Source organism: Notolabrus celidotus, chromosome 10 (assembly GCF_009762535.1).
Source record: "Notolabrus celidotus isolate fNotCel1 chromosome 10, fNotCel1.pri, whole genome shotgun sequence".
NCBI lineage: Eukaryota > Metazoa > Chordata > Actinopteri > Labriformes > Labridae > Notolabrus > Notolabrus celidotus.
The window spans coordinates 6,703,388-6,728,281 of record NC_048281.1 but is presented as its reverse complement, the minus strand read 5'-3'; the positions used below and the strand labels follow the sequence as shown (position 1 = coordinate 6,728,281).

Sequence of the window (24,894 nt, the reverse complement as noted above, 5' to 3'; positions counted from 1 at the left end):
TCAATTCAGCTTTGCCATGGGAAAATGTACAATTTGTGGATGCTAACATACTACTTGGTCAATCAGAGAAGCTACTGAAAAAAATATTTGATTCTGAAAACAATGACACTGCCACCAAGCTACTGACAAGTGTGGTTAAACTACTAACACTGATATTTGTAGTGATGTTTCTGCCCAACACTTCTCTATAGGAACCACAAACAGGCCAGCATTCTCTGAGTGCTGTTTTAGAGGGGTATTAGAGAGTTATTAGCAGTTTAAGATATGGTGAGGCCTGGTAATTAAAAACTTCACAGATAATGGTGAGGGAGCAAGTGCAGAGAAGCATATAAACAGATATATGAACTCTTAGCCCTTGTAATTCCAAGTGCTGCAGTGTTTTGGACCAGCTAAAGCATCATTGGAGACTTAAGAGAATAGTCTGATTAAAGCAAATGGCAATAATCCAGTAATTCCCCATTCAAAGACAATTGTATCCTCTACAGCATCCCCTACAAGTCAATTGCTGACTGAACCACATTGTAGGCTTTCCTTTTTCAAATATCGACTTCTTTAATTTCAAGCAACTCTAATTAACTTCATTTTTTTTCAAATTTTTGTGGTCCCCGTGGACAGAGCAGTTCGTCTTATAACTTTGCCTGTGATCCTGTCATGTACATTTGGCTTTTTTTCACCATCTGCTTGGAACTCAGCACTTTAAAAATGAATGCACTGCTCTCTTTTAGTCATTTTAAAAAAATAGTTATAAACTTTAAACCTCTGATTCCACCTAATTTGACTGACTTTGTTTTAACATTACTTTTTCCATTGTTGTCTGTTTCCAATGAACAGTATTTCAAGGTTTTATCTTTTATTTGCTGATCATGCATTTAAATGTTTCTTTTATATGCTCGACATCATTGTAAATGAGGGCTTTGCACTCAATGATTTTTGAGTCTAAATGAAGACAATTGTGTATGCATAGTATTCCTTGTCCTGAAACTTCTCTTGTACTATGCATTTTGACACTTGCTGGGCATAAAAAATGCCAGCAACTGTTAAGGCCTTTTGTCTGCAAATATTTAAAAAAGTATATCTTCTTATATGGAGTTAAAAAAAAAAAAGTATCACAGTTCACTTAAGATAAATAAATGACCCCTTTCACAACTAGTCTGACATTGTAAAAGAAAGAGCATTTAGACAGAGAATTTAACTAGAATCTTACTATTGATTCAAGCAGTGAATCATATTGCAACAAGCTCATATTGGTATTTAATTTTCATTAAAATGTCTATCCACCTAGAAAAAGTAAACCCTGCAAAAACTGCAATTTCCAAACTAACACTTGAGTTTTTGAAATGTCACAGGTATTTAACTTAGTAATTTTCTAATCATATCAAAATAGGAAGCTCTAAAGGTCAATGAGGCATAAATCTCTTGAGAAATGTCAGTCAGTAATACCACCAAGTAAAATGCAACAGTCAGAGTACAGAGTTACGAAAGGCAACACAGTAAACCACTGAAAACTTCACTCAAACTGTGTCATTAAATTAATTATAATATATCCTTGGATTTATTGGGGCATTTGCTTGTCTCAATTGATTCAATTGTCCTTTTTCATTTCAAACATTTTGGGCTAGAGACAGTCTTATCTACTAACATTCTACACAAAAAAGTAGTGCATGACAGGACAGTGCTTGAATCTACATTGCAACCTGTAAATATTTAGTTAGTAGACAATCTCCCTATCTCTGTCCACCATTTACAAGTAGGATTCGCTGCAGAAATGTAGGAGCACAGAGACATCCTCTGGTATGTCCCTCCTGAAACTGTAACTACAGTGTGACCTTTACCGTTACAACATAATATTACCAACTTCTTTAAAAAACTACTCACTAACATAACGTATATCACTTACATAACGTATTAATCACAGAAACAATAGTACATTAGATTGATACTTAATCAAATTTTTGAACTATAAATAACATTCTTAAAAGCAAACACATTTTTTTAATTAAAAAAAATTCTAGCCAGTACATTGATTCCATGTTCAAGCATCATTTGAACATGGAGCACATGCTTATTTATAAGTTGCTAAATAGAACAAATTTTAATACCTGTACTGTACAAGGATATCAGAGTCTCTATTGGTATATGATATAAAAAAATACATTTCCCTGGTATTCCCTTGTAGTAGCAAAAGCTTTATTCCCTGAATTCCGGTGTGTTTTTTAAGCACATGTCATGATTTTTTTTATTATCCATTATGTAAAAAATCATTTGAAGCAGGTTAACTTGGGAGTAGTGAAACAACCTTTTCTACGTAAGGCTAATTTACTCCGACATATGCTTACCATAATGAACCAGATATCATCTCTTCATCTGAGTTCTCAGATAAGTAAAACCAAATTCAGTGCGACTTGGAAGATAAATCCAATGTGTAGACTAACTCTTTGTGGTGGCTGTGGCTCAGTGGTAGAGTCAGTGGTCTCACAATCGGAAGGTCGATGGTTTGATCCCAGGTCCCACTGTCGACAAGCTGAAGAACTCCTTTGACAAGACACTGAACCCCAAACTGCCCCTGGTGGCTGTTCCATTGTTATGTGTGAATGGGATAAGTTAATACTGATGGGGTCTTACACAGCGGCCTCTGCCATCAGTGTATGAATTTGGTATGAATGGGTGCATGTGACTTGCAATGTAAAAGTCCTTTAAAGCTGGGGTTGGCGGTCTCGGAAAACTAGCATGAATTTGAATGTAGCATTTCCTCATGACTCCGTCTAACCCCTCCCCTCCTCCCTCAGAGCTCCTCCAAAACGACGCCCCCCCCCCCCCCGGTCACATGCACGAGCACCACTGAGTTGCGACCATATGATGGTGACTGATTCAAAACCGGTCCTCACCAAAACATTATCATAGTGAAAGTTAAAAACACAAACAAACATGGCTGCTGTTAGTACTCACAACTATCATGCTAGCATTATCCAGTTGTACTGGTGACACGATATCAGGAGAAAAGTTATAACACATATATAATACTGTAACAGCTCTACTGTTTGTTAAACGTGTTCAGTGAAAATGTTCTTAATTCCTACAGTGTTGACAGTCAGTGAAGGCATCAGGAGAGGTGTAGAGTGTGCGAGCGGGAGAGAGGAGAGACAAGAGGAGAAGCTCTTCATTCATTCAAACATTGATTGTTGTTTTGTTGGTTGTCGTGATCACGGCCGACAGTGACCGGTTATTAAAGATCAACGTGTTCACGAATCCGCTCGTCATCCCTACAGCGTCCGGACGGACGCTACAATACATATACATTTTCTGTAGGACTTAGTAAATGGCATTCATTCTTCTGCTTGTCAGAGCCCCCGTGGTGAGAGCTTTTTAGACTCTGATCCAGACTACAGTCCTGAGCAAAGCACCTCATCGGGTCAGAGGGGACAGGAGGCGGGCAGAACGGCAAGACGGGATTTGAATGGTTTAAAATTTTGGCACCCAAAAAAGGCTGATTGGTTGGTGTTTTCCCAGGTTTACTCCGGCTGTAGATAGCAGCTTTTCTTCGCTCTTTTTTAAGAACACATTATGTAATGATTGCCATCAGGACATAAAGATCATTTTAACCAGTATAACAAAAAGCGTATCTAAATCTGATTACCAACCCCAGCTTTAAGCGGTCAGAAAACTAGAGAGAGCGCTATATAAACACAGTCAATTTACCATTTTAACTCTAAATTAAAAGAGATAAGTACTCATTAATCAAGCACAAGTTCAAACTTACACATAATGCAATTGCATATTACCATTGAAGGCTGAATATGACGTAGTAGTGTAAAAAGAATGAGTTTCAACCCAGATAATATTAACATTTACTGTAAACTTGGATTAGTTTCAAATGTTAAATAAATAATTAGCATTTCGGTATGTGATTATATGTTCAACACGAATCTGTAGTATTGCAGTGGAATCCCTGCATTTAGCAAATGTGCCATTTGTTTAACCCACACTTAGCATGAGAACACTTGGTCTGTGCACCAAAACAATGTCGACAGGAGCCAAGCTGTCAGTACATTTTAGTGTGAGCTAAAGGCTGCCCAACAAATACGAGTTGGACACCGTACTGGCATCCTGGCACTATATTCCTCAATTTGCTGAACAAACTTTTTTTCACATTAATTGTTGTTTGGGTGGGTGAGATTCATGTTAGGGTGGGCTTGAGCACATCCTTGCCTATAGCTGCCACCAGCCCAGATATTTCAGGGATTTTAGAATTGTTTCAGTTTGTGGCAGATCTATGGTGGAAGAATTCAAAAGATTTCCATAGTGAGAGGGCAGCAAGGTCAGAAACAATTGAATTAAAATCAAACCATACTGTCTATCAATAGGTTCCTTAATATTTCTTAAGTCGTTTGGCTCCAATTGAAACTATATGCTGAATATTAGTAAGAGTGAATGCTTCCCACTTAATAATGCATTATTTGGGGTCAATATCCCAAAAAAATATACACTTGATGCCGTTTCCCAAATACAGATTGGTGTCAGATGAAATCTCCCTCATGCAGCGCTGCTTCCCTGACAGCATTGATCTGTGCCCCCTTAAAATCATATCCTACCAACTACACTTCTAAACCAATTATTTTATCCACTGTTAAAGGAATTTAGGTGCCTATTTAAAGTTGCTTCTGTCTCCCCACTCATGCAAATTTTTCAGAACCATTTATTTCTGCCTTTTATTACTGACCCAGTTTTCTCTTTCTGGAAGGACAGATGTTTGGTTTATTTAAAAAAAAAATGTAGTGACAAGGTTTTTGCTTCTTGTCTTTGCCATAACTTTCCTCACTTTCAACATCAACCACCTCACTCTCTCATCCACACATTTCTAGTTTACCTTGCAATCTATGGAATAGCTTCAGCCGTGTTGTGCCACGATTCCTTTCAACAGGCAGAAACCTTGAGCAGAACCAGACTCATGTTAGACAGCCATCTGCCTCGACTAAGTTGGGTTTGGAAAGAGGGATAGAGGAGAATGAGAGAGAGAAAAAGAGGGAGAGAGGGAGGGAGGGAGGAAGGGAGAGGGAGAGAGAGGGAGAGAGAGAGAGAGAGAGGGGGAGAGAGAGAGAGAGATAGATGGAGAGAGAGAGAGAGAGAGAGAGAGAGAGAGAGAGAGAGAGAGAGAGAGAGAGAGAGAGATAGAGAGAGAGAGAGAGAGAGAGAGAGACTGGAACGTCCACAGCAGTGACTCAGAGGAACCTACAAGACAAGGGAGCTCAGGGACTCCAGAAAGGTCTATGGTTAACCACTTTAATGGGACAGGGAGAGTTAAAGTAAGTGATGAGGGGGTGAGACAGGATCCCAGTGTGTCAGTCTGCTAGTTCCCCTGGCAGTCTAAGCCTATAGCAGCATAAATAAGAGCTGATCAAAGCGTTAGGCCAGCTCAAACTATAAGCTTTAGCAAAAAGGAAAGTTTGAAGCCTTATCTTAAAAGTAGAGAGGGTGTCTGCCTCTCAGAACCTGACTGGTGGATGATTCCAAAGGACAGGGGCCTGATAACTGAAGGCCTTACCTCCCGTACTACTTTCAAAGACTAAGCAGGCCTGTCAATACTTGGAGTGCTCGACTAATAAAGATACTAAGGATAACAAAATGGAGTTGTCAGCGGTGCAGTATGTGTAGAATTACCAATCAAGGCAAATAGAACCAAAATAAGATAGAAAAAAATAAATGAAAGAGAAGTCCAGTGCTATAAGTGGACGATTACAGTAGCAGCTAAGTGCCTTTAAACAGTTTCGTCAAAGAAATATAATATTCACTTTTGACAGTTTATCATGAAATATTCACTCTTCAACCTACATTTAAAATATAAAAGGTCTGTTTTTTGTTTTTTTACAGCTGTGAGTGTGGACGTTACATAAAGTAGAATGTAATTATAGCTGTCTTCTCTCTTGCATTGCCAGTGGAAAGGCCTTGTATGTAAATGACCATCCCACACATTCTCATAAGACATGCAAAAACCCACCAGTATCTGTCAGAGGGCAAGATTTTAAAGTAAAAGAGAAATCAATAAGATGGATTAAAGGAAGGTTTGTGAATCCTCAAAGGGGCCAAAGCATAGGGGAAGAAAGTTTGAATGACTGCTTATGTTGGATTATTTAAGCCCCAGACTGTCAATAAAGGAATAATGTGGTTGAACGTGGGCTCAGGTTTTAATTGGGGTTTAGGGCGCTGAAATACTGTGTCCTTTCCTGTGAAGGACACAGTACAGTCAAACAGGTTATTCCCTGCATTTTGGTGAATGTTAGTGTATTATTCTGCAAAAACTTAAAATGTATTTATTTTTAAAAATAATAATTAGCTATACTGTAGACAGTACTGCAAACTTATTAAGAAGGATTGTACTGTATTTACAACCTGTCAATCTTTTAAAGGGATATTAAACAATTTAATTCTCTGAACAAGTAATGTAGTTTAATTTCATGGGGCACAATATTTCTGAGTAACCGCTACTAGTTTGGATGATTAAGTTTTAAGAGGGACTCAACTTCTCAACTTTGCTGCTCTCTCCTGATTAGATCAGATCAAACTAGGTCACATTATGTTAAGAGATCTTCATTAATCCTCAGTGGGGAAACTCATTAGCCTGTAAATCAGCTGCTCACACAACAAACAATAAGGACAATTCCCATTTACAAAATGTAAAAATATAACACAATTGAAACCATTTGAAACATAATTTACAGCAATGAATCAGAACCACAACTAAAAATATTCATTAGGGTATCGGATCTTGCTGGAACAAGGACCTTATTATGTTGCGTTCACACTAGACGCGAACGATCGTTATTAGCGTGTATAACTTAATTTGTGCGTCTAAATTGCATGTACATGAGTGCTCACGTTGCAAATTTTCACTAGAGGAGGAGGGGGGGAAATGTCACAGGACAGTGAGATGATGGTGGAAAAGTGTGCATAGTGCCAGCAGCTGCAGCCACAAAGGGCGGAAGCCCATATCCCACATGGATTTCTAGAGATGCCATGATGAAAGTTGGAGCAGGTATCTTCGCCACTAAGAGGTCAGGCATACCTTGTTATAGTGAATTAAGTATAGGTACCCAGAAGTACTATACAGTAATACAGTAAATCAGAATATTAAGACTGTCGTGCCAGACACAGGTTGCCCCGAAGAAGTCATGTGTGATCACATCCCATTTGCAAGTTAATGAGTTAAAGTTGTTTGCCATATCCTGGGAATTAAAACTCATGCACTCCAGCCTAGGATATCCTCAATCAAATGAACATGCTGAGAGGGCCAGACAGACACCTGCACGAAAGACTGTTAGGAGTCATCTGAGGATGATACACCCAAGTCTGTGTAGATGCTTTGTTAGACCCCAAGGTCAGTGGACTTGCCACCACAAGACCCACCAGCAGTGCTAACAGGACAGTCAGAAAACCTGATTTATGGTTTGTGAAGTTATTTCAGATGTTTCTTGGGGAGTACCATTTCAAAAGAAAAGTAAGAAGAACAAAAAGGAAAGCAGAAAACAGTGAGGCAGTTTTGTTAATATGGTCTTTGCTGCTGTATTGAATTAAAACTGAAATTGAATTTCACTAATTGAAAGTTAATGAACGCTGTTTGTCAATGTGTGTTAAGGGTATACAAGAGCATTCAACTGAGGCTGAATCTCTCAGAAGTAAAGATGGGAAGAGTTTCACCACTGTGAGAGAACTTTTCTAAGACAAGGATTGTAAAACAATAAAAGAATGTAAACTGTTAAGTAGAAGTTATTTTAATTTTCAACTAACTTCTTAAAAAGTAATCATTTTTTTTTAGTTAACTATGAAGTCTTTCCAGGTTATCAGTTTTCACAATTGTATTCTAAACTTATTCAGGTTTACAGTATTTTAGCACCCGCATCATAAGAATTACATCACTACACCTATTCAAGTCCATTTGTTCCTTCATTCATGTTTCCTTTGTCATCTACACTAACAGTCATTCAACAAACCAACCACAACATCCATAGTCTGAGTGCAGTCTGAATCCTGCCTCCAGGAGGCCTATTGATGTGTTCAGGTTCAGGTTATTTTATTATACTTATATGACTTTCAGCTGAGGGCTTCAGTGGTTGCTCTAGCTATGAAAGCTGTTGAAAGCAGAAACAGAATGCATAGCTGTCCTCAAAAGTGCCTTATCTTAAAGTTTGTAGATTAAGTATAAAAATGTATTTCCCTTATTCATCTTTAGAGCCTTGTATGTGAAAATGTGTCACGTCTAAACAATCAAAGATGCTACTCATTGTTACAGTAGGCATGAAGGGGAGGGAAAAGCAAACTAAGGTGCAGGACCAAAATGCAGGTTCAAAAATAACAGATTTAATAAACTAAAGCTGAGATAAAGCAAAACTTACTTCAAACAAAAACCACTGGTAACAGAAACACTGGGTAAGACTTGACATGACACATCACAATGAACTGACACAGAAGAGAGGAAACACAGACTACACAGACACACTGGGTAATGAGTAAGGGGACACAGATGAGACCAACAAGGCACAGGTGAAGACAATAACAGGAAGCACTAGACAAAAACACAGACAAGGAATACACAGACATGAGAGTATACAGAAAAGAAGAACATATAACACAAGAGAACTCAACACATGAAACAAAAGACCCTAGAAACTCAATATACCTGAATGGGACAGGGACAAGAAAAACCAAAAATCACTAAATGGAAAAAAAGAACAGACCAAAACATGACAGAGACCTTCCTATTCCTCTCCATAGAAAAAACATTTTCAAATAAAGTTGTCTCAATCAATCAATCCATCAATCAACCAGTACGTCCGTCAGTCAGTCAGTCAGTTAGTCAGTCAGTCAGTCAGTCAGTCAGTCAATCAATCAATCATTATTTGTGTAATTCCAAATCACAACAAACGTTATCTCAAGACGCTTTTAAAAACATAGCAGGTCTAGACTGTACTCTATGTTTCATTATTAACAAAGACCCAACATCAAGACAGGATAAGATCCAGTCCCCTCTTTCTGACAGGACTTAGTCTTATCTCATCTTAATCCACCATGAGCATGAGATAGGATCTCAGTGTCCCAGTTACCTCCTTAAGCCTATAACAACTCAACTAAGAGCTGGTCCAAGCCTGAGCCAGCTCTAACTATAAGCTTTATCAACAAGGAAAGTTTTAAGCCTACTCTTAAAAGGAGAGAGGGTGTCTGCCCCCCGGAAAGTACTTTTTAACTTAAATGTCACAAAGTAGCTTTTTGGGGTCTTTTTGTGTAAAGAAAGATTTTAAAAATAAATGAAAGTGAACAAAACTGCCACAAAAAGAAATTATTTCATGTCATACTAATCCATTAAACCAACACATCTGCAGAATTAGTAATTATAATCACGTAGTATTTAATGATGTGCAAAATATGCTGCCAGCCACCAGGAGAGAATCAAATTAACTTGTGACCAACAGACTTTCACTAAAAAATTCCTTTTGACATTCATTGCAAGCACTTGACTATTTGGAGCATTAAAATGAACACAAAGTAGATTAGTCAATATAGTCACGTGGAAATGTTGAATTCATTAGGTCTGTTATTCAGCCACTAGCAGGTAGCCAGATTAAACTGTGAGCTACAAGCTGGTGTGATGATGATGAAGAACCCATCTACTACAGGCTTTTTCCCATTAAGTCGCATATTGTATTTGTTGCTATTTCTGCTATTCTGAAATACACTGCCTAAACCTTGTTGATTTGCTTATTTGGTTGTGTTGCTCTGCATTTCTGGGTTTTGATGATTTTACCTAATGTATATTGTTTCATTTGATTTGAGCAGTTTGACAACAGGTGCTTTTGTTTGCAATTCTTTTAATATTTCAGACTTGACTCCCACACTGGCACCCTTCATTAACCCTGTCAAATCCGTCACAGTGTGGTGCTTCCCAACAAAGCTCAATTCTAGACAACACACATTATTGATATGGTCATTATATGCCTGAAAAGTTTTATGGAACCCACACACAATCCATACTACAGAGAAATATAATTCTGTATACAGCTTCTCTAATTAAGTTGTACTTCTAGTGAGCTGAAGAAAGAACTGATGAATTAATAGATAACCAAGACTTTACTGTTTCATCACTGCTTGGAGTAAGAAGTCAGCAAGTTAATACATTTCAAAGTTGTTGACTTAATTCATAAATCTTCAGTAATGGGCTTAAAAAATGTTTTGCTTAAACATTACCCCTGCCAGGATTGGCTCTAACCAACCATACCAGTGTTAGGAAGGGTGGATACACCTCCCTATAAAAGGGGTTGACACTGTACTACAAGTCATTCAAAAATCTCTTCTTTATGAGTAGAAGATCAATCAATCAATCAATCAATCAATCAACCAATCAACCAATCAACCAATCAACCAATCAACCAACCAACCAACCAACCAACCAACCAACCAACCAACCAACCAATCAATCAATCAATCAATCAATCAGACTTTATTTATAAAGCGCTTTTCATACAATGACATTGTAACACAAAGTGCTGTACAAGAAAAACAACTTAAAATAGAATAAATTAAGAAAAAGATCCCAGCCCCGACCCCAAACCCACCCCACAATCCTAAGGTTAACAACACAATATGCAACAATAGTAATAAAAACAATAAAATAAAATAAATAAATACAAATCTAAATAAGTTGCTGAACGAACTGAGGAAACGCTCTCATGTTATCTTAATGAGGAAACACTGGAGGTAAAATAACCAATCAATCTTCATTTGTATAGCGCCAAATCACAACAAACGTTATCTCATAACGCTTTAATAAACCACTCTATGTTAAATTATTAACAAAGACCCAACATCCAGACAGGATCAGGTCCAGTCCCCTTTTACAGACAGGACTCATTCTGATCTCATCTTAATCCACCATGAGCATTGCACCTTGCAGTGTTAAGCTAATTACAGCGGCTGAGAAAGGATCCCAGTGTGTCAGTTCCCCAGCAGTCTAAGCCTATATCAGCATAACTAAGAGCCTTTAAGAACGTTTGAAGCCTAATCTTAAAAGTAGAGAGGGTGTCTGCCATCCGGACCCTGACCGGTACATGTTACCAAATATTGCTTTACCGAATGTCTTCTGTCTGACCCAGCTGAACTAAAAAAAAAAAAAATAGGGGTGAACTTGCCCCTATAAAAGTCAATCTGGGACTCTCACCAGATGTGTGATTTGACTTGGCCTGAGGCATGCCAGAGCCCCGTATGATTCCAAGGATGAATGTGCATACTGCTACCATTTCTTCCTCAAAGTACTCGGTTGCCGGCGTGGCTCATTGATCTGGGTGATTAGTTGATTTTGTTGGCCTGCAGCCCCAGGATTTGTGTGACCCAAACATGGTGGCTGGTCCGCTAGATTGTCTTGCGGGAATAGCGGGACATGATTCAGAAATTTGGGCTGAACTCTTCACTGACTCTGCTTGGCAGGGTTAGCTCCCAGTGAGAGCTCTGGTGGAAGACAGAAACTTGTCTTTTGTGGTATTGGACTTTGAGCCATTACATTCTGTGCAGTAACACATTTGCAAATGTGCATATGTCCTGTAAGTAAAAGAACAAGCTAAAGAGATATGGTATTGTTGCAACAGGAAAAACACAACCCATATTAAAGAAAGTGTGAAATAATTCCAGCAAAATACGTTTTTTTTTGGCAAAGCATAATTCGTTTTCAGAGGGGAATGATTGTCTAAGCTCCCCTCGTACATATCTACCAGGGGTCTTACTACCTCATAGGCCCTTTTCAGGAGGATTTCCATTCTGGATATTTGGGCTGGTGCAAGTTGGACACCAAGGTAACATCTACCCAGCAATACGGGAGTTGTGGGAGTCAGTATTTCCCAATGTAAGACACAAAACAAATCCTGTGAAAGACAAATTTGGGTCTGTCAGGTCACTGTCAAGAGTTCATTCAGTCATTCACTGATGGGTCTAAGGATCCAGTCTCTGGTACATCTTGTTTTGGCTTGTGGTAAGTACTCATATTAAGCAAAGCATCCTCACATCTGATAATCTATTTGTTTTTTTTAATTTACAGCAATTCTGTGGGCCATGTGCTAGGTCGAGCTGGTCAACCCATCTAAAAGCATCATCTGTTCAGATTCAGAAGCTGCCTTGTTGGCTTTGAAATATGGGACATCAAGGGTTCGCCCTAACTTGCTCCAGGAGATTTTATGCAGCTTGTTGAGGATCAAGAAAATGGAATGTTGTGTTGAATTTTTATGGATTCCTGGTCACTCAGGGATTGAGGGAAATACAATTTCTGACAGGTTGGAAATTTCGGGCATTGCAAGAAGAAACTGTTGATTTGAATGTTTTACTGGGAAAAAGTGAATGGTTTTCAGTATTTGCATAGAACAAATAGAGCAACAGTGGCAAGAGGAGGGGAATTCTTTTTCAGTGCAGTCTCTTGATAAACCGAAGAGGTTGATATTAAACTCTGGGAGAAGAGATGGTGTTGTTATCACAAGGCTAAAACTGGGACATTGTGGTCGGACTAGTAATCTAAATGCTATTGGCAAATATTTAGACAGTCTATGTCAGTGTGGGAGTATGGAAACATTTGGTTACGTGAATTTTTTTTTAATCGATAAGGAAATGATAGACAGCAATTATACAAGGTGAACAAGACAGAGTGATTGGGTTTGTCTGGCCGTTTTTTCTTCCTTCTCTTTAAAATGCATATTTTCCTCTGAGGCGGAGGTCAAACATATTGGTATAGCGGTCACAAAATTCCTGGATTCAACTGGCTTGTACTTAAGATTATGAGATCAGCTACAAATTCTGACCTGTGGAGGGCAGCAATACAAGCCTTAAATTCTGGTAAACCCTACACCAGCGTAAGGCTTGCCATAATTTAATTAGAAATAGAACCATTTTCTGCATATCTTCCCCCACTCTCTGCTCCCCATAGGCAAAAATCAGTAAACAGGAGACTGAGGGGGGAATTTAGTATGGAGGGATTGCAGTTGCCAATTACACCAAAAATTGCATGTAATTTTCCCCTGCTATGAAGTCTCAAAGTGTAATTAACAAAGCAAATTGCACTTGAAATATTAAAGCCCAAGCATTTGCAAAGTTGTACAGCTCTGTGTAGTTTTTTTGTGACTACTTCTGCCAGAGCTGCATGTGTGCTCTAATCCTGATGGTGCTAAATTATATCTGTAAATATGATGAGCTGAAAGGGCAGGACACTCTTCTTACCAGTTTATTGTGGAAAAAAATAGCATACCTCTTATACTGTATGAGGGGGTTGAACCCTTGTCCAATTTAACCCCTAATTATTACAATAATAGAAATGTCGAGGTAATATAGTCAGGCATTATGTAAATATATGTTAACGTCTAAGCATTCTGCTCATTAACAGTGCAGTTATCATCAACTCTCAGCAGACAGAAATATTTCATTCTGTGCATGGCTGTAGGCGCCAGTGTTTGATAATAATGTGTTTATTTGCATGTTGGCATATGATGGGGCATGTTTTGTTCTGAATGAATCAGTAATGGCTCAGTTAAACGTATGCAAACAGCGCAGGCACACTTTGCTCGGCAGTGCAGTTAGCTGAGCATTTAACCCTTTGCCTGTGCTTTGAGAAGTAGACAATGTGTTTTTGGTCCATTGGCAAAGATTTAGTGAGGGCACCAGCCGCTGCGCAATCCCTTCCAGAATCAGACCCTCAGAGTCACAGTAATCAGACCAGACATTAAAATTCACACATCCTGCTGAAATAAAGCCACAAAACCAGTGAATTAATCTAGCAAGGAGAGGCAGAGGAAGATAGCTGGTGCTGCAGTCTTTATGCAGCATCAATAAAGCATAGAACACAAAAATGTACTTTCTTTTTTTAATTTCTAGATAATAACAAGCATATTCAGATATGAAAAATATCCATATCCATCTTGTTATCTTTGCCCATTCAGATTCAAGCTCAGCCCTAGAACATTCTAAGCTCTCAAAAGTTAACTCCTCAAAAATGTTTGGAAACATTATTTTGGTCAATTATTTCTCCCCTTTAATAATACCAATAGGTGTTGTATTATATGTTGTTGAAAAGCCTGATTAGTCACCTTTACTATGAGGTATAACTTGTGAGATAGTGCATTGGTGGAATGAGCAACACAGTTAAACGTGTGTGGGTAGTGCCCCCCTAAAAATGTGCCAAAATCCCCTGCAATTCTTCCTGTTGGTATTCACTCTTGTTTTGAGCTTTAAGTGCTGCCAGGTTTGTGCCAGTCACAGGTGTATGAGTAGCACCTGATACCTCCAGAATCTGGGACCTTACTTCATACACCAAGATTTCAATGCTCGTCCCCACAGAGTCAGGGTCATCAGAGTACCATTGAATACCTATGGGATCAACTTGAGCATGCTGTACATGCTAGAGTGACCATCATAACCACGCTGCTTGACTTCCAATAACTGTTGTTTGAGGAAAGGGTTGTTTTTTCCTTATAACACTGGGAGAGAGCAAACATCCAATCCATCAAGCAACTCAAAAAAAGAGTGAATACCAACAGGAGAATATTGTTGGGGATTTGGCACATTATTTGTTTAGCTGTGTTGCTCATTCCACAGAAGTACGAGTCTTACAGGTTATACCTCATTCCAAAGGTGACTAATCAGGCTTTCCACTGACACAAAACCAATTGGTATTATTAAAGGGGGAAATGATTGACCGAAATTACGTTTCCAAACGTTTTTTTGAGGAGTTGTAGCTGCTTTTGATATAAATGCCCTGTTTATTTTAATGAATTATAGTTGTCTAGAAGTCTTAAAAAGATGTAGTGCTTCATAATAAACCCAGTATAGAATTTTTCTTAACTGATTATTGTTTGTAATGAATCATCTTTGTATGTGAAAGTGACCTGATGCAGCTAATTCATGCTCAGATGACCATGTTAACATATGTTTGGAGATTTGAAAAAAAAATTAATTTCAGAAAATCTGCCTGAGATCTGTTTGTGCATTGTCTGTATAATTGGAGTAACATTCTCTACTTCCCCTGTGGTTGCAGGAGTCAGTTGTGTTACGGAGAGTGGTGAGTCCGCCAATATGACAGAATGCCTGCGATGGGCAGGCCCCTTGCCCCAACAAATCAGAGCATGCCAGGTGCCTTGCAAGGATGACTGCACCCTAACTGCATGGTCCAAGTTCTCTGAATGCTCTGGATGTGGCAGCTCCCGCAGCCGCATACGCTCACTTATAGGTAAAGACTGTAATATAATTGATTTTAATACTACTTGTTATAATAAATGCTACAAATGGGTTGCTGTTTTATATGTACTTTCCCCTCAATTTGCCAGTTTCAATAATGACTGGAATCTGTTACATGGAAACAAAAAGAGAAACTTTTCATACTAATTCTAAAAGAGAGTCAGTTGTATTCCTTGATATCAGTGTACTGTCGTGCCAAAACACCCTATGCTTTGACATGCGGCAGCCCAGTGCAACATATTCTCTGGGTCTGGCTGTGTTACAGTAATATTTTACTGTTCCTGTCCTGGACCTGTTGTGTTGTGTCAGGTCTAAATTAATGTCTCATAGCATATTATCCCCTTTTCCATGCTCAAGGGAAATCACATGCTGTGGTTCCAGTCCAAGCTGAAAACTTTTTGTCAACATGAATATTTGATCCAATGCCACAGGGTACCTAAATACCCTAAATTCTTAAATAATGCTCTTACAACCCAATACATGGATTTGCTCCGCTGTAGACTTTACACAAGATAAGTATATATTTTGTAAAGCCTGACTCATTAAGGTCATAATAGATTATATACCTATATTGTTTAGTTAGCTTAAAAGCTTCTAACATGCCGTTTTTAACATGGATGTCAACATACAATTTATTATTATTTTTATTTTTATTTTTTTTGGGGGGGGGGGGGGGGGGGGGGGGGGGGGGGGGGGGGTTACTTAAGCGTTTGGGTGAGATGCCCAAAATGTATATTATATATATTATATTTATTCAATAAAGACCAAGCGGCAACATCGGATCTGAGAATATGAAGCCCATGCAGAAGTGCTAAAAACTGCAGTTCATCGAGCGTCCACTCCAGGCTGGCTGCAGAGACACCAGAAACCACATACACACCCATTCAAAGAAGACAATCTTTACAGCAATAATAAAGATGTTTACAGCCTGGTTCAAAAAACGGTTTAGGTCTGAGTAGCTAATTTTTCTATCGGCACACACTGCACGAGTTTTGCCCAAATTAGGACATGGCTGACATTATTGACAGGCGGGCATCCTCTAGCTGTTAACAAAAAGGCTAAAGGCCAGCCTTTTTACCTCACACTAGCTCAGACAAAGTTTGTTTGAGTTCAGGATTTCCAATATGTCACCCGCTGATGATTGGCTTCAAAACAGCGCTTCAGGAACAGATGGGTGACGTCATGGATACTACGTTCATTTATTATATAGTCTATGTGTAAAACCAGGAAGGAAGGGGGTCAAGGTCAAACAAGGGAGGGGACTGTGGATTCCATAACTTTTGAGCTTATTGATACTGCCATCGAGTCTCGTAGTTTCCATGACATGACATCATATGCCAATTTGAGTCATGTCATTAAAATCAAATTACTGGTGCACAAACATAGACTATATCAATTGTCTAACAAAGTTTTGGAATAAAATAAAATCCAAGTCAACAGGTAGGCTATTCAACTTTATCGTTATATTACTTTGTAGCAAAAAAACGAAACTTTAACATTTATTTGTGCATTCCTGGCGTGTTATGTGATGCAGTGCTACTCAATGCTTTCAGTGGTTCATTCTGCCATTCATTTGATGTGACCACAGTGACTCCGCCTGAAGCATAGTGCATAGTGATTGGATATTTCAGGAGGAGTTTCCTCATCCCAGCACTTGAACTCACAGGCCCACACACAAACAGATCCACTTCACAGATAAATAATGTGGATAATCGAAACCACAAATACTGCAGTTCAAGAGTGTGAGCCATGGATGCCGTATGGAATGTTTGTATTTATATTGAAAATTGTGGAATCTCTAGCTTGCAAGGATGGTTGATCGTGTGTAGAGGTCTAAAGTATGGCTAAATGCTATATATTCGACTGTCTTCAGGTTAAAAAAAATCTGTAAAATTACCATTAGCCTAGGCAAAGGTAAACTGAGAACTTGTGTGCGACACTACAGACAACCAACCACTCTAATATCTTGGGCTAAATGTCCAATCATGTCTTTAGCTTTTTCTTTGTTCATTTTTCTTTGTCTCCTTTTCCGGCACTGCTTACTACATTTCCTGCAGACTGGAGTGTGCATAAAGACTGTTTTTTTCCCAAAATAAATGGTTTGTGTAGCAGAGAAGCCACACCAAGTGCTATAGGCTAGCTGGCTAGCTAAAATCCTAGTCTTCTGATTTGCTTCTGCTGCTTCTTCATCTGTTTTCTGTTCTATGGCAGTTGGCAATCAGCATAAAGAACCACTATGACTCCCTATATTAACTAGTTACTTACACAACACTACCAATTTATAGCACAATATCAATATTTCATTGAAAAAAAAGATGGTATTTGAAAGTCGCTGCCCCAGACATCCTGCTGCTATGGACGTGCCAGGCTCTAGCGGTAACAGCTACTACTACCAGTATCCGTCTCTTCACTATCCGTCTCTTCACTATCATCTCTCTATCTCTATCTCACTCTGTCTCTCTGTCTCAATCTCATCCATCCGTCTTTCCAACCCCAACTTGGTCCAGGCAGATGTGTGTCTAACATGAGTCTGGTTCTGCTGGAGGTTTCTGCCTGTTAAAGGAAGTTTTTCCTCACCACTGTAACTAGCTAAATACTGTGAGCTGCTCTGCTCATGGTGGATTAAGATGAGATCAGACTGAGTCCTGTCTAGAAGGGACTGGATTTTATCCTGTCTTGATGTTGGGTCTTTGTTAATAGTATAACCTAGATTAGGTCTAGACCTGCTATGTTTGTAAAAGCATCTTGAGATAACATTTATTATGGTGCTATGCAAATAAAGACTGGTAGCTATTGCCGCTGGAGTCTGAACGTCCACAGCAGAGATAGGATCCCAGTGAGACTTTAATGCAATTGCATGCAGTCCAAGTGTATTTGTCTGGGTGTTCAGTTTTACAGAAAAGGTTTGGCATCAAAACCTCCAAAAAGTTTGGGCTTTGTGCATCAGCTGGTCACTCAAACCCATGTTATGTTATCTGAGAAGTAAGGGAGGCTACTGCCTACAATACATGTCCATTGTGGTACAGTAGGGTACTGTAGTTTAACATTTTACAACAATAAAACAGCTAGATTAAGGAAAAATGGATGCATTAAAATGAGCAACAGTAATTAATCACAAAAAACTGACCTTAACATCACTAATATTCACACATAATGTGGTAATCTATAAATCTCTCTTTGGTCTGCTATTTCCCCTGAATCCAAATATGTCTGTGCACTGCTGATCATTAAAAATGAAGAGAACCACTGTGTGGTAAAGAGTCATGAGTAAAAAAGAAGGGGAAGGAAAAAATGTGCATCAGGAGAAAAATGCAAATGAATTGGAGGGGAAATAACTCGTATTTCCTCAGTGTAAAAACCATCAGCTAAAAGTCTAATTTTGTTAATGTCAATTCTACACATACCGACTGATATTCTTGTGTGTTTAGTAGAAAAACAATTAACCTACAGTATGTCTAAATCATAAAAATACAGAGTAACTCAGACATTCGAAAGACAAGGACAAGTAAAAACATAGAGCAACTGCATGTACTACAAAACAAATGTGTGAAGATAAGTGTTGTTGAGTTTTTGTCAGTTTTTCTTTAGTTTAAGTCTACCTGTTAATCCTCACAATAAGGGAGGTAAGGGTGGATGTGTAGGGCATAAAGATGTCAAGACAACCTCCTTGTCAATAGCTCCATTATTAAACATGACACAGTTGTCCCCCTTGTGTCAGTTTTGCATATGCAACATCAATGGACTAAAACACAAGTTAAAAACATTAAAGAGGCCCACAAAAAAAAAATGGGGCTCCGTTTTTAAAGTTGTGCACACTGAAAATAACAGCAACATTTCTCCATTTAGCTCCAAAATGTCATAACAATGTAGAATTAATTTTTAAAAAATTACATTTTTATCACAAGCGATACAGATATCCCAGCCATAGTCTGTCAGTACTGACTCCTACTGGTTACTAGCCAGAAACTAAATCTGTTGACCAGTGACCTCTGACCCTCACTGACAGAAAAGGAGGTTATATTGGACATTAGAGAAACACTTTAGATCTGAAATGTTTCAAAGACATTAACACTTTTATATTGTATAAAAATGTAACGTAAACTGTTGTCTTTGTTGAAGTTTAAATACAGTTGTAGTAAATATTACTACAACGTCAATAGGACGTTTAAAATGGTGCGTAAGTTTAATTTTTAAAAGTTATATGCTCTTATCGCCAACTTGCATATTAATTTGGCACACTCATTTCTGCAGATTCTGCATTTATTTAAATCTACAGCTGACATACTTTGAAAGGCATCATTTTAACCACACATTTGAATGCATATCTTCACTCTCTGACTTAACAAATTTAAAAATGATCTTAACATACTTTTTTAAATGTTCACAAAAATGCAACTTGCATAATAATTTGGAACGCAGTGTAAATGCTTACTATGAAGTCTGAATCAAAGTATTGAAAAGTTCATGCATACAGGAGCTCATTATTATGATTGGAAAAGGGTAGCGTCACAGTTGTTGTTTTGTCAAACTGTGGCTTTTATCTTCCACACAGGTCGCAGTAAAAAGAAGGAGCAATGCCTGAATAAGGAGCTGCACCCACTCGAGGACACAGAAACCTGTCCCTGTAAAGATTTTCTGTCCCAGCCCTTTGGGAACTGGTCTGCTTGCATCTTACCTGATCATTTGGCTCCCGGCCAACAGGGCTGGATAACCCAAAGAGAAATAAAGGAATGTGGACCAGGCCTGCGCTACAGAGCCGTGGCATGTGTTGACCAACATGGACACCTGGTGAACCCAACTCTCTGCACAGAATCAGGTAGTAAATATATTAATTGTGACAACTAGACATGTTGAACATATTATATGTTATATTTTACCTCTTTCAAGCCTGCAAAGAAGGAACATGCATTTTATTTCTTTTCAATCATTTAGCCTGACATTGCATTCACATGAAGAGACTTCTTATGTGCGTAGGGTCCTTGTATTTGTTTTGTTTAAACCAATCTGTGCCAAGTGGAGCAATTACTGCTGTCTGCAGCAGCGAATTGCTGTTATCTACAACAGCAATTGTCGTTTTTAAGTTAAGTTGATTACACTTTGCAAGAGCAAGTAAGCTTCCAGCTGGGTTGACTTCTCACAGCATCTTAACGCTAGATAAACACACTTTTGGAGTCTGAGTATTTCAAAACTTATCATTCAACAACATGTTTGAGCCTGTCTAAAAAAAGGTTTTTGAATAAAATCTTATTCCCAGATAACATATTCAACTGCACAACGTCAAATTCTGGTGTTTAGTTGCTTGCAAGGATGGCTGAACGTGGGAAGAGGTGTTGAGTTTGGCTAAATGTAACACCTCCAACTGTCTTCAGGTTGAAACAACCCTGTGAACTACCGTTGCTGTAGGAAGTTCATCCACCTTGATGATATCTTACTCAATATTGACATCCTTGTTAAAGCAGGCAGAATAGAGGCCAGTAAACTAACTTAACGGGTTGACATCTGCAAACTGTATCTATAGATAGAAATAAAAATTGCTGGAAAGATGCAAGTAAAAATAACCAAAAAACACAAAGCTTTAAACTGGGTGAAAACTCTGAAGCAGTCTGACTATGCAGTGTTGGCTCAGTAAAGAAATTAAAGTCCTTAGTAGGATCATTATCTGGCGTGACATTGAGTCCCAGGTCTCTGCCGTAGACGGACTGCTGCTGTGGATGTTCCAGACTCCAGTGGCAACAGCTACTACTACTACTGAGTCCAGTCAGTAAGAGGGAACTGGATCTTATCCTGTCTTGATGTTGGGTCTTTATTAATAATTTTCTTTTGTATGTATTTGCTTTGTTGGTATAAGCATCTTGAGATAACAGTTGTTGTGATTTGGTGCTATACAAATATTGATTGATTGATTGATTGATTGATTGATTGATTGATTGATTGATTGATTGATTGATTGATTGATTGATTGATTGATTGATTGGACAGAGGCCAGTGGCATGCCTGTCTGAAATTATTAATTTAATCCTCACTACAGCTGCTAACCAATTTTCAATTTCAGGCTACATAATGGAGATCTGCCACATTCCTTGCCCTCTGGACTGTAAGCTCAGTGAGTGGTCACCCTGGTCACCCTGCAGTGTCTCCTGTGGAAGTGGGTTAAAGATCAGATCCAAATGGCTCAGGGAGAAAGCTTTCAATGGGGGACGCCCATGCCCAAGGCTGGATTCAAAAAATCAGGTAAGGGTTTTGTCTATGGTGCTTGAATATCAATAGCGCCCTATGCTTATTTGACCATTATTATTGTCAAATTAATGTAATTTGCACGTGTACAGTTAATTATTTGAACTGAACAAAACTGACAAATCAAAATTGACCTAATCACCTCTCTACATTGTCAGATCGCTTTTTCCCTGACTTAATTGTGAACAGTGTTTGATAATAGAACATATTGCTGAGGATCCTAAAAGCGTGTTTACATAATAACAAAAAGTCCACAGTGCATAGATATATATTTTTTTGCAAAGGTCAGGGTGCATGTTGTAGTTTGAATCTTATTTTTTCTTAAATATCAGCATTATGTTTTTAGAACATATTTTCCTCGAGCCCTGGTTGTGTTGAGGCTTAATGTCACCTGAATACGGAGTGAAATTACACACATCGCACATTCTAATAGCAAAGTTTATTATAACCACCAGCAATTGGGTCTTGGGGTTGACATATTTTCTTTCTGGTTTCTCCAGCTAGACCAAATAATGTCCCTTGCAAGACATGTCAATCAATCAATCAATCCATATTTGTATAGCGCCAAATCAGAACAAACGTTATCTCTAACATCAAGACAGGGTAAGAGTCTTACCACACCTTAATCCACCATGAGCATTGTACCTCGCAGTATTTGGCTAGTTACAGTGGCGAGGAAAAACTTCCTTTAAAAGGCAGAAACCTCGAGCAGAACCAGACTCATTTTAGACAGCCATCTGCCTCGACAGAGTTGGGTCTGGAAAGAGGGATAGAGGAGAGTAAGATACAGAGGGAGCTTACAGGAGATTTAGATCTAGAGATTTAGAGTGAGAGCTATCTGCAGCTATGTGCAACAGAGAGGAAGAGAAAATGATGTAACACGCTCACCTGAATGCATCATACATGTCCTTTCCTTGAAATACAAACAGTGTGGGGCTAAGTACCGGAAAGAAGGAGAATAAAGACAGGCAAGTGAACAGATGGGAGTTGTGAAATTCCACAGTCAGGGTTTATCCATAGCTTGTAACGAGTCTGATAGTATGTTCCCCATGGGGTCATGGTTCAAAGAAGAGCGTTTTATGAATGCTGCCTGTATGCTTGAAAGGACACTTGAGTTTGTCAAGGTCAATATGGAAATGAGGCACAACAGTGAGAAAAATATTCCACTGTGTTCTAGTGGAGACTTGTGTACAGATGGTTAAGTGCCCACTAGCAAAGTCTATATGGCCTCTACAGATATGCCCTGCAATAACCCTTGCGACTGAATTGGGAGCTTGCTGTTGCAAATGCCCTTGCAGATTTTTCCTGAGGGTTGACTAGAGCTCATTGTTATCTTATCTAAATTGGTTATTTAAAGCGGAGTGCATCTGTCCGAGGTGTGGGTTCCTCTACTCTGGTTCAATGGGCATTACAATTATGTTGAACAAGGACACTCATCGATGGTCAAAATGGATTCCTTGACATTATCGTAAACTCCCTGCTTCCTGCCTGAGACAGAAAACAAAAAACTACAGGGCTCCAAATAGTCCAAAGTTACTGTAAGTAACGCTGTATCAGTTCAACCGTACAAATAATATACACTGTCAGCAGTTATGTTAGCTGTGGCTAGCGATATACCCCCCTACAATAGCTAACAGGCCTGAGACTGAATGTATAAAAATGCAAAAAGGATTCTGCTCACAAAGATCAGAACAACTTGAGAGTATGCATGCAAGTTACAGCTCTGGATTTACAGGTACAAAAATAAATGCACAAATGACATGATCACAGCTTGTACCGAGTGTCCAACAAACAGCTTACACTGTCGGCTTGGAAATGCTGCTGTGAATGGTGTGACGAGTTACGCCAAAAACGATTGAAAGCTCAAAATCTGAATGACCTTAAACATCAGAATATTTGCTTTAGTTGATAGGAGGACTTACTGTGTACGCATACTGCTTGTGTCTACACTAGAAGCTACCTGGAATATTACACATGTTGTAATGGAAAAGCCCAATTTTTAGCAAGTTAGCACAAGCTAACCACCGGCATGCTTTGCACCTACCTGTTCAACAGAAAGTAGGCCAACTCTGCGTCGCTCTTCATCCCAAGCTGCTCCCCAAATGCCTGAAAGTGAGTGAAAACCAAGCCAACATTCACCCTCACTTAGCAACAAGCTTTATCAGCTTGGCATTCTGCCTCACGTGAATTTTATTTTTCGTCCTCTGCATAGCTCCTGCTATCATCGTAGGCCAAAAGGCACTTGCATGCAGTGCTCGCTGTCATTGGTCACCACACCTACTCTCTGCCCAGAAATGTCCCAAAATACAGGCAGGGGATTGGGTCTCTGTAAACACAGTCACTACCACACATGTATAGAGGTCCATAAGTGATGATTGAGCAGCAATACTTATTTTTTTTCTTAGGGAAATCATGGAGACTATACCTTTTAATTGTGATGCTCCTTAGTTGTCAGTGGATGTTCCTAATTTCTAGCTGAGAGAACCAATGCAACCAAGTGAAAAAGTTAATTCTGAGCCCTGTGTTAGAATATTCACGTTTCTCATGACTACCCACCTCCCTCACAAACACGTGCCTTCTTGTCATGAAATGTGATTTATTTTCTAGCCTGAGTGTGGCCCCACAGCAGATCCCAGGAGTCACGCCCAGGAGTGACTGGCATGACAGAGAAGACATTTACTGTGCACCAGAACTCATCCACTCATCTCATGGTTGAGTGAGCAAAATGGATGGGGAGAGACAGAGAATGTGAGAAAAAGTACCGCCATGAAACTATCGAGCACATAATCACCCCAGCCACAAACAGACATTGTAGGAGTTTGGTACACCATTAGCGTGCTATAATTAGGCAGTCAGCATGATTATCTTCATTGGTTAAATTTGATTAGGAGAGAGTGCGATTGAGATGAATAAGGGAACTGCTGGATGTCACAGAGTCAAGTGTTCATTTGGAAAGGAGGATTTAAAGAGCTAACTTTTAATAGAATGAGCCCATCGTACTGTTTGTATATACTTTCAATTGACCATGACATAAACATGCCCCTAGATAAACAATTAGACAATTATGTCTTACCACATATATCTCTGGAAAAAATGGAGAGACCACTGCAAAATATGTAATCCTCTGATTCCAAACAACAAAAGGTTGGTGTTAGTAAAATGTAGATAAAATGTTTCACAACATTTCTCTTTACTTCTCAGTTTTCAATTAACATTTTCTCATTTTGGCCTTGTATTTGCAGAGAATGACAAGTGATTAAGACTAATAGATACAAATGATCCAAAGAAAAACAAGTACTTATTCATCCTTTACCAACAGAATACTAATGTTTTAGAGTTCAGAAATCAAGACTCAGGGGAATAACCCTGCTTAGATTCCAGCCTTCTTGCTTCTTGGCATGCTCTTCACCAGAC

General features: G+C 38.9%; 1 protein-coding gene across 1 annotated transcript in view; it reads left to right on the top strand.

Moving 5' to 3' along the window:
- The window catches only part of thsd7ba (thrombospondin, type I, domain containing 7Ba), a 156,464-nt gene that overhangs the window by 72,590 nt on the left and 58,980 nt on the right, over positions 1–24,894 (top strand). The window contains exons 13-15 of the mRNA XM_034693559.1: positions 15,047–15,238; positions 19,799–20,062; positions 21,299–21,483. Of these exons, the coding sequence (XP_034549450.1) occupies positions 15,047–15,238; positions 19,799–20,062; positions 21,299–21,483 (641 nt within the window). The remainder of the gene's footprint in view (positions 1–15,046; positions 15,239–19,798; positions 20,063–21,298; positions 21,484–24,894) is intronic.